This window comes from Cyprinus carpio, chromosome A6, assembly GCF_018340385.1.
Source record: "Cyprinus carpio isolate SPL01 chromosome A6, ASM1834038v1, whole genome shotgun sequence".
In the NCBI taxonomy this organism is placed as follows: Eukaryota; Metazoa; Chordata; class Actinopteri; order Cypriniformes; family Cyprinidae; genus Cyprinus; species Cyprinus carpio.
Genome location: NC_056577.1, coordinates 15,795,213 through 15,806,317, shown reverse-complemented (window position 1 = coordinate 15,806,317; position 11,105 = coordinate 15,795,213). Strand labels below are relative to the sequence as shown.

General features: G+C 38.8%; 1 protein-coding gene across 1 annotated transcript; it reads right to left on the bottom strand.

Annotated features, from left to right (window-relative positions):
• Positions 1–1,119: 1,119 nt before the first annotated feature.
• glulb (glutamate-ammonia ligase (glutamine synthase) b) lies at positions 1,120–3,604 on the bottom strand. Its single transcript, XM_042758187.1, has 7 exons — positions 3,450–3,604; positions 2,693–2,876; positions 2,410–2,571; positions 2,164–2,310; positions 1,952–2,079; positions 1,553–1,752; positions 1,120–1,426 (listed from the first exon to the last, which is right to left on the bottom strand). Exons 2-7 carry the CDS (start codon positions 2,856–2,858, stop codon positions 1,249–1,251), a joined length of 981 nt encoding a protein of 326 aa, XP_042614121.1. The 5' UTR covers positions 2,859–2,876; positions 3,450–3,604; the 3' UTR covers positions 1,120–1,248.
• Between the last annotated feature and the right edge of the window lie 7,501 nt (positions 3,605–11,105).

Here is an 11,105-nt window from a genome sequence, read left to right as displayed (position 1 = left end):
ATCCATGTGGCTCTAGTTGTTGTTAATATCCTGTCTCCATTTAGCCCTCCATTTAAACCCCCCAAAACGGGTCTTTCTTGCATAAGGCACCAGAAACAACTAGATTATAGGGTTCCCACATTCAGAATCCACAAATAGTTTACAAAAAGGCAAATGGAATGTACATTCCACTTTGATCAATTTTCAAAAATAGCAGTGGTCTTTCCACTAGATGCACAATACATGCACAAGAACCATTTGGACCACAGCTTTTTTTTTCTCTCTCTCTCTCTCTCTCTCTCTCTCTCTAGTATAACACTGTAGTATTTTCTTTTACAGCCTCATTGTGTTTATAATTGTGATTGTGCAAATGATTCTGACAAACTTCAAGAGAAAATGTCAGAAATCACATTTTAGTAAAAATCATGGTGTTTTAATGTAAAGAGAGAAGTGTTTTTTTCAACTATGGTACTGCAAAAATAAAACGCACAATCCTGTGAACAGTCAGAGCCATATCAGTATAATGCATTTTGGTCCCTGTGAGAAACAGTACCATAACTTATAACCCAGTAAATAAAATTCTAAACCAACCTACAACAAGCATTAAAATATCCACAGTTAGTTTATAAAAAAAACAATGTTAAATTTGATAATTTTCTGAAAACAGAGAAGAACAGCTTTAGTTATAAAGGCCATGTAGTAGTAGTAGCAGTATTTTCAGGTGCAAATCTATCAGTATCATTACTTGTAGTAGTATTTTTTGTAGTGGTAGTGATATAGTTAGTATAATTTGGTATAAAATTATGTTATGTGTGTTTATTGAAAAAGCTAAAAACGAAGCGATCCGTCTAGTGCAGGAGTGTCACACTCAATTCCTGGAAGGCCAGAGCCCTACAGAGTTTAGATTCAACCCTAATTAAACACACCTGAGCCAACTAATCAAGTCCTTCATGCAGGGTTGGAACAAAACTCTGCAAGGCTCCGGCCCTCTAGGAACTGAGTTTGACACCCCTGACTAGTGTCATCCCTCATTTCAGACGGCCTAATGAACTCAAAATTCAAGGCATCAGTAAGATATTTCATTACAAAAAAAATAAAAAAAAAATAAAAAAAAGATGCTTCAGTCCAGTATCACTTGTATTTCACAAGCTCTTCACCCTCTTCATTGAGCAGACACGTGCGTACAAGAGCTTCAGTGACTGCGTACGGATCGCAGTTGGCTGAGGGACGACGGTCTTCAAAGTAGCCCTTCATTTCCTGGCCCACAGATCATGGAATTCGGATGCTAGCACCACGGTTAGCCACTCCAGCAGAGAACTCATTGATGTTGGAGGTCTCATGATGGCCGGTCAGTCGTCTGGCATTGTCCAGCCCTCCTTTAGGATCATAGGCACGAATATGGTACTGGTGTCTCTTGGCCAACCGCTCAATTGACTCCTCAATGTATCTAAAATAAAAATAAACTGATTAGCATAACTAATGACCATTTTATGTCAGTGCTACAGTGTGGATTCTAGGCAGTGTGGGGGATTCTAGGCAGTGTGGGGGATTCTAGGCTCTTTAACATACTTACTTCAAACCCCCATCCTCGCGCATCTCCTTCGTGCTAAAGTTGGTGTGGCAGCCAGCTCCATTCCAGTTCCCTGGAATGGGCTTGGGGTCGAAAGAGGCCACAACACCAAAGTCCTCACAAACCCTGTGCAGGAGGAAGCGGGCCATCCACAAATGGTCTCCCATCTCAATGCCCTCACAAGGCCCAATTTGGAATTCCCACTGCAGAACAAGACAACATCAGCAACTAATTTTTTGAAAGTTGATTACACTCTATTGTACCCTACAGTGCATACACACACACACACACACACACATACTGTATATGCACACACAACAGAAATTAAAATGATTCCCTAGAAGCATAAAAGGTGTTGCTTAATATCCGTTACCCCAGCAGGAAGCCTTTAGAAGCATTTACCTGTGCAGGCATGACTTCAGCATTGGTGCCACAGATTTTTACTCCAGCATACAGACAGGCTCTATAATGGGCTTCTACAACATCTCGTCCATAGGCCTTATCAGCTCCCACTCCACAGTAGTATGGACCTAAATCAAACAAATCCTATTAAATTTCCTTAAACACAAGTATTCCAGCCACTTAAAAACCTTGTATACATAGGTGACATCTACCTTGAGGTCCAGGGAAGCCATTGGAGGGCCAACCAAATGGATGACCATCGGTGCCGAGAACAGTGTATTCTTGTTCCATTCCAAACCAAGGATGCTGGTTCAGCACCATATCCATGATCTTTTTACACATCTGGCGAAGGTTGGTTTCAAAAAAAAAAAACCCAAAAAACAATGCAAAGTTCAACGTTCCATATCACCTGGATAATAATCATCTGATATCAATTGTGGTATTTTACATCTACTCACCTGCAGGTTTGTGGTTGTATTTGAGGACTTCACACAGAACCAGTTTGTTGGGGTCCCTCCTGAAAGGGTCTCTGAACATGGCTTGTGGGATCAAGTACATGTCACTGTTGGACCCCTCAGACTGATATGTGCTGGAGCCATCAAAGTTCCATTCAGGAAGATCTAGAGACAGAAAAAATACAATAACAACAACTCAGTTATGCAACAGTGATGGTGGTTTGGTTAACAACTTTGTGTTATTTAAAATGAAAGACAGATATGACAACTTGAACCTAATAAGTACCTTCAATGGTCTTAGGTTCTGAATCTAGAGTCCTGGTCTTGCATCTCAATCCCTCTCCGGTACCATCAATCCAGATGTACATAGCCTGAACCTTGTCTCCCTGAGGGAGGTCCATATACTGCTGTTTCACAGCTTTGCACAGTTTTGAACTGGTTGAAGTGGCCATGATGATACTATATCAAACCTATCAGAAGACAGCGTTGTAAATACACATATCAAACCGTTTAGAAAAAATAAATAAATAAAAAAAAAAAACACAAACTGACAGAGCTCAAGGACTCAAGGAAACCCCTATTTTCAGAAACAACGTGGCCGGTAGAGCCGCTCAGGTCCATTACGCAATAGCTCAAACAATGGGAGCACCAAGAGCGAGCGTCTCACGATCAATTCACTTAAGTTAATACGGTCATCGTGTACGAATTAAACGAAATCAACGTAATTACCACGGACCACACGACATAACGTTCAGAGGGAGCTCAGAAAATCGTAGCGTAAACACTGTTCAACTAGGCCATTTAAATGCTAGACATAATGCAACATACTGATGCAACATAGTGCTGTGATGACATCAAAAGGGAAATACACAGCGGTTCCGCAAAACACTTTATAAAATCGTAGAGTCCTCGATTTTAACTTAATAAACATGAAATAACTCATTTAAACCCTTCAGAATAAAACAAACCATTTAAACCTCGTTTAATCATAACATGCACTAGTGCTACAAACACACGTTTTGCTCAATCATTAAGATACATACCTATCAAAGAAAAGAAATAGTCACTATACGAGTGGCAGTGTTTCCAGAGGGTTTTAGAAAAGAATCCTGTCTGTTTGTCTTTCATCATCCTAACAAACAGGTTTTGCTTTGGCCGAACTTTTAAAGCGGGGTCAGAGAATGTCTAATATGGCGAGAAGTTTCACTCTCAACTACACTTCCGGCTTCTGAACTGGTTGCAGTTCCACTCTGATTCCATATGAGGGCGCTCACAGGACGAGTGCAGAATGAATGGAGGTCAATGGCGGTATACCCCTCAAAATCCACTTTTTTTCAGGATATAATTTTTTGTCTAGTAATTTGAATGTTGTATTCGAAAGGAGATGCAAAGAAATTACACATTGCTGGGTGTTAGATTTTTTTAGAGTCACTTATTTGCTTTAAAAAGTCTTTTAAATTGTCAATGACGTCATACGTTATGCATTCATTAGCAGAATGCTAGCGTGTTATGGGCAACAACAACTCAACCTGTAAGAAATCGAAAGGACATAAGTACTCGTTCATTCAACTTTCGACCTATAACTCATGTTGAACTTGCAAAACCTACAATCAGATCTGAGATTTCTCAACGGCAATCGGGTGAAAGGGACAAATTTAGCCGTCTAGCACCATAGACTCCCATTCATTTTGCACTCATGGCGATCGCCCCCAGTGGAACTCTGGTGGAACTGCAACCAAAATTCGGTACAATAGGACTTAATAGGGAGTGGGAAGGCTCTCCGTAGACGGGCTCTGGCGGGATGCAGATCCCTCCTCTCCCGGTTGGATGAGGTAAAACCGAGTAAAGGGGCGGTCACACTAGACTTTGAACGTGCGAAATTTTTTCGGACACCGCTGCGAATATGGGCGGGAGCAGGTAACGGTCTCCCCTCAGTTATCACAACATGGATTAATGTGCTTGTACTGTGCCTTTTGCGACGGCGGCGTCGAAAGTGTTTTATTATGTTTTACTCTCTGTCTGTCTCTCTCTCTATATAAATACATACACACTAAGCAATAAAAAATTATAAAATGTGTCCTCATTCAAATGTACCATCTGTTCCTGTTTCCATTGACACTCCGAACCATGCAGGTTTTTTTTTTTTTTTTTTAATAATCTTTTAAAGATGTATTATGTAAAAATAGGATGCTGCGCTATGGCTAAAATTAGCGCTTCCCTTAATTTTTGAATTTCTGTACAGAGAGGTCACGCAGTGACGTATTGACATTCTACTGATCCCCCGTCTTCACGTGATGCGAATTCGCAGGTCAGAGTTCACCAAACTTGAACTTTGGAACGCAGCGAAATGCGAAATTTTTCGCATGAGCTTGCGTTTCCGGTCTGACGCATTCGCATACGTATGAATGGAAGTCAATGGAACGAAAAGTGCAGTGTGACCGCCCCTTTATCAGGTTGTTTTTGCGTTATTAGGTGTTGTCATGTTTATGGATGGTTTTATTTGGACACCATTGAAAATATGCTGTTCATCCGCACGCATTTCAGGTCTTTGTTAGACAAAGAACGTCAATATTCTTACTCTGTTGGTGTAAATAATTTTTACATCATCTTTTAATAATGAGTTGAACATAAACGTCCGTGTTCTGACCAATACACTGTTTTTTTTATAGCTGCTGCCAGTAAAACGACTGTCAAAGTCAAGAAAAAAAGACAAAAATAACAATTGATCACGCCCCCTAGTGGTGATGTGGAAACAGCACGATGTGTACTCAAAGTTTTGTAAGAGAAATTGACGTCTTCAGAAATCTAAACAAGCAAAAGACACAAAAGAGTAGTGTTTTATATTTTTCACATCTGTGTGTAATTTGGCGTGTATGTGGCTAATTATTTAATGCTTGTGTGTACAGTTAGTACGCAAAAATATATATATTTTTTTAGATGAGTTAAAATAGTTTTGAATTAAATGTTTTTGCAAGATATGTGTGACGTTTTGCATGTTTTGTGTGTAGAGTTTTGAGAAATGGAGCTATAGTTTCACATTTTTAAAAGAACTGTAAATAATACTGGCTCAACAAAGTCTTGTGAGAAAATGATGTAGTGGTTATGTACGTATGTTATGCGGTTATGTAGTAATCCTCTCTTGCATCTGGATGCAACTGGGAAAGGAGAATCATTATCACATAATTATATAATAGTGTAAATGATTTGAAACTGTATTCTAAATTGCATGACTCCTAAAAATGTGTAAAATGAAGACATGGTATAAAAGAGAAAAATTGTTTGCTGTTTTTTTTTTTTTTTTTTTTTTTTTTTTTTTTTAGGATTGAAACAATTATTGGTTACTGATATACTGACCAAAAAGTTTTAATAAAGTGTTGCCTTAGGATACCTGAGATTTCAATGGTTTTAATGCTTTATTTATTTTTAATTTTATAGCAATATATTTTGGGGTAGGATCTTCAAACAAAGTGAAGATTCAAGTACAGAGGAAATGACCCTGGACCTACCTCCCACCTGGAGTTAATTTGACATGTTCAGTTTGATATTTACAGCGTTACAACCCTTATTCTTCATTGCCTCTGCAGTTTGCTCTGGCATGCTGGATATTAGCTTCTGGGCCAAATCCTAACTGATGGCGATCCATTCTTGCCTTGCCTTATTAGTTCTCGGAGTGGATCACAATTTGTGGGCTTCTTCTTGTCCACTTGCCTTTTGAGGACAAGTTCACTGATCCAAAATTTCAATGTAATGATCTTCGAGCCACTTCTTTATCACTCTTGCTTTGTGACATGGTGTTCCATCTTGCTGGAAATTGCACTGATCATCACCACATTGCTTGTGGACCATTAGAAGAAGTCGTTCCTGCAGGACGTTTTGATACCAGTGTTTTTGGGCAGAATTATGAGAGAGCCCAGTCCCTTGGTTGAAAAGCAATCCCACACATGGATGGTCTCAGGATGCTTCACTGTTGGCACAACACAGGATTCACCTTTTCTTCTCTGAACAATCGATTTTCCAGATGTCCCAAACAGTTGGAATGGAGCTTCATCAGAGAAAATAACACCAGTCTTCTGCTGTCCAATCCTTGTACATCCTACTGAATTTCAGTCTGTCCTTGACATTTTCTTGGAGAGAAGTGACTTCTTTGCTGCCCTTCTTGACACCAGCCCGTTGTCCAAAAGTCTTGGCCTCACTGTGCGTGCAGATGCTCTCAAACCAACCTGGTGCCATTCCTGAGCAAGGTCTGCACTGGTGGAGACACGATTCTGTAGCTGACTCCTCAGGAGGAGACAGTCCTGGTGCTTGCTGGACACTCTGGGACGTTCTGAAGACTTCTTCACTGCAGTCGAACCTCTCTCCTTGAAGTTGTTGATGATCTGGTAAATGGTTCTTTCAGGTGCAATATTCTTTGTAGAAATTTCCTTGCATGTGAGATCATTTTGATGCATTTCTTTTGAGGTAATCATTGCTAACAAGAACACAATGATTGGAAGTGCTTCTTCCCTCCTTTTATAGCAATCAGTCTGTTCTTACAGTCTATTTAGTATGATAGTGATTTTACTTGACTAGTACTAATTCACACTTTCACATGTGCTGCTGATATGATTAGTCAATTAATGTTAGCTGGTCATTGTTTGTCAGGATTTTTTTTTTTTTTTTTTTTTGAAAAGTTTTTTTTGGCCAATGAAGCTTTTAGCAATTATTTAAAATGCATCTGATACACTTACAATATTTTAGAAACAATGTGAATGAACACCACAACAGCTTAAACAGCAAACTTTGCTAAACACAAAATTTATGTCACTGCCAAAACTTTTGGCCATGACATGAACGAAAACTCAAACAATTGAGAGGTATGTCCACAAGGTGTCGTTCTACGCTTTATTTATTTCATGCTTTCGAGACTAAAACAACACCTGAGATCCAGCAGTTACGGTGAAGTCCACACATACACACACACACACACACACATACACATACACAGTGAAATATATCGGAAATATTTGTCAGAAATATTTACATTGTTATTTATCTAAGAGCTACAGAGAACGTCCGTTTCTATTAAACTAAAGAGTTTGACCCACTTAAAGAATTGCATTGAGTGTCTTAGCGAATTCAGAAGGTACATAATACTAGAATACCATAATACAAACACATTTCACATTTTACACATTCACATTTCCTCCTTTTCTCGTTCTCGTTCACATGCACTTAGAGTGTAAGCCACTGTCCAGTGACGTAGAGCCGGATGACTCATTGCCTATCAAAAAATAAAAAAAAAATTAAAAAAAATTGAGACATCGCCTCCTCTGACCCGATCCTCTAAGCTCAACGAAAGCATCTCCTTCAGTCACACCAAACCCTCAAACCAGTCTCATATTTATGACAGGACTCTTGTGTAAATACTGAAGCAAGTAGAATGTGAATTTTAATAGGCCTACCTGCTTTTTATAGTCACAAAGACAACCTATTGTTTCAAAATCTAATAAGCTTTAACTTTTGTTCTCTTAGTTAACTTTTTAAGATCGAATCACCTTCCAAAGATGTCGAAAGAGCCACAGTGCAGAATACAGCAGGGAGTGAATCACACAATGGCACTGCCCTGTCACCCAGGCAGAAGTGTGAGGAATATGTTTCCTTAATTAATGCATAGAGACTAATGAGCCAGGAGGTTAGAGCTCAGCAGACAGACCAATTTTTTTTTATTCTCCTCTGTAGGAAAATTACTCAGTTGGGCTTGAATATGAATATTGCTGTGGTTACACAGAATTGTCAATGCAGTGCGTTTACACTTACTGTAAACTAACCGAAGCATTCAAGTGCAGTTAACTACTGCCTCAGTGTCATGGTAACAGTCTCAAAAAATTAGAGGTGTTAGACATGATGCAAGGGGCGGGAGTTGTTGTGGTCTGACGTTTACACTTCAGGCAGTCCTGTTGTTTTGGATCTTCAGTTGAACACTTTTCTTGTTTCATAATTGTGTAGCTATACAAAAATTCGTATTTGGCAGCTTTTGAATATGCTTACAGTAATGCATGACTTGTAACATCAATTTCCTGAACTGGTTTTAAATGCTAATCTTAATAAGTAATGTTCTCACACCCTTCAATTTCCTGTGATCAGTGAAACCTGTGGGTGAGTCATCATCAGACTCTGCAATGCACCACAATAACCTATACTGAGGGAGGGTGGAGACTGACAGAAGCTTCCCATGAGAGCTTTGGTTCAAACACAGACACAAACTTAGATCAGAAATAGACTCAACTGGTGTTGACTGAATAGTATGGGCATTTCTGGTGTGTTTTTTAATTTTTTAAAAAATTTTCTTGTTTGTTTTGCTGTTGTACACAATACACACTGGATGAGCAGAGTCTTGTGGCCAGACGTGGGAGTAAGTCACACATGTGCAAGTCACAAGTAAGTCTCAAGTCTTAACCTTTAAGTCTCAAGCAAGTCAAATCAAGTCAAGTCACTGCTTTTTGTCAAGTAATTCAAGTCAAGTCGTAGCTTGGGTATGTGTATACTGTCAAGTCACTGTCAAGTCATATAAATGTTTGATGATTTAACTGAATTTATATATTAAAATAAGTTAAAACTATTAAAATACATGAAAAGTATTTGGGTACAGCTGTTTCAGTTGCCTCAATCATTGCAGAAAACCATGAAAAAATATTAAACAATTCAAGTATATGGTTTCTATGCCATCAAATGGCATTCTTCAAACAGGCATCACATTTATGGGGTATTGAGCACATCCTTAAGTTGGATCCTTCCTTTTTAACAAAAGAATAACAACAAGAAAAATTATTAATAATTGAATCACACAAATCTTGCACCTGTTTATCAGGTGGATTGACTATTGTACATTATTAATCTCTTTCTGTGTGTGTGTGTGTGTGTGTGTGTGAGAGAGAGAGAGAGAGAGAGAGAGAGAGAGAAAAGAGAGAGAAGTGATTTGAGTGAATGTGATTTATTAATATTTTTGAGTGAATGTGTGTGTGTGTGTGTGTGTGTGTGTGTGTGTGTGTGTGTGTGTGTGTGTGTATGTTTGTTTGCATGTGCATGGTTGTGCGTGCAAGTTTGAGTCTTTTTTTGTTTCATTTTGTTTTGTTTGTTTGTGTATGCATGGTTGGGTTCACAAGTCAGTATGATTTTTTTCTTTGTGTGTGTGTATGTGTATACAATACATTTATGTACATCTCCATAAACTATCCATAGGCTTTTCACTCAAAGTCTAACACTGAAGACCAATTATTAGACACTTTACACATGCAAATTCTAAGTGTTTGCAAAAAAATGTAACCATTTACAATGCATTGCACTTGCAAAAAAAAAAAAAAAAACTTGATACTGCTCACAAACTGTATTTTAATGCAGCCAAATTCTCAATAAAGATGTTTTCACTGGTATATTTTTCTGTTTCTGTTGTAATACAGTGGGATGAATATGAAATAGTGACTAAAACGCGGCCCATTAAGACTACATAACCAGCTCTCCCTTATGTTGATCTGCACAAAAATAATGATTCATAATCACAACATTGTCTAATGAAATTAAATACACATAAGATAAAGAAAATGGCTGTGCTGTGATTTCGGCTATATTTGCATGTAAAATAGATTTCGAAGCGACAGAATATCTTTTTTAAAGGGGTCCTATTATGCTCTCTTACAAGGTCTTGATTTTGTTTTGGGGGTGTACTAGAACAGGCTCTCATACTAGGTTGTTTGAAAAACACATAATTTTTCACGTTTTACTTTATTACAACACCTCTCTCCCCAGTCTGGCATGAACGGCTGGAATAGTTACTGTATCAAATGAAGGCCCACCTTCTGAAATACGAAATGTGCTGTGATTGGTTATCTGGGCCAGTGTGTGTTATGATTGGTTATCTGGGCCAGTGTGTGTTGTGATTGGTTAGCTGGGCCAATCTGTGTTGTGATTGGCAGCACTCAGCGCCTGGTCGGGAAATGTCACGCTCCTTACCATAGCCGCCTGATGTGAACTTCAGTGTAAATATTGCGTCAAAATCAAATAAATTGTCAGCGCGATTTAAACCCGGATGATTGAAACCACTCCAAGCTTGTCTGCCTTGGGAAAGCTAGCATGTCTCCGACATAGTGATAACACTCATTGCCTTCTCTAGTGCAGCTCAACCGGTCTCGTCCCATTCGTTGATCTTTGAAAATATGTGTTGTAGTCCAAACGAGTCATTCATTGTAGTTTTTGAAAAGTGATTTCTGTTAAATAAAATAACTCCTTTTGAACTGGACTTTGGAGTTTTTTTTTTTGTTTGTAGTTTTTTTATGCTCAAACAGCAACATTACAGATTAACTAAAGTTGAAAAAGTGAAAAAGCATAATAGCACCCCTTTAACTGAAACTGCTGCTCCTTTCAGCCACTCGTGGAACAGAGCAGATGCAGAGAGAGGTGCGGGCACTGGGAAAACAAAACCTTGCGCTCATGCAGCAGTACTGGCGACTCGAGTCTCAGAAACTAAATAATGCGCTTTTTTTGAGAGAGAGAGAAAAACAACTCAGTTTAGTTCAAATAGTATCTTTTTAATCATTTGCAATCATGTCAACAATATTGCTGTAAATGAAGTGTCCCCAACTAAGCAAGCCAGAGGCAACAGCGGCAAGGAACCAAAACTCCATCGGTGACAGAATGGAGAAGAAACCTTGGGAGAAACCAGGCTC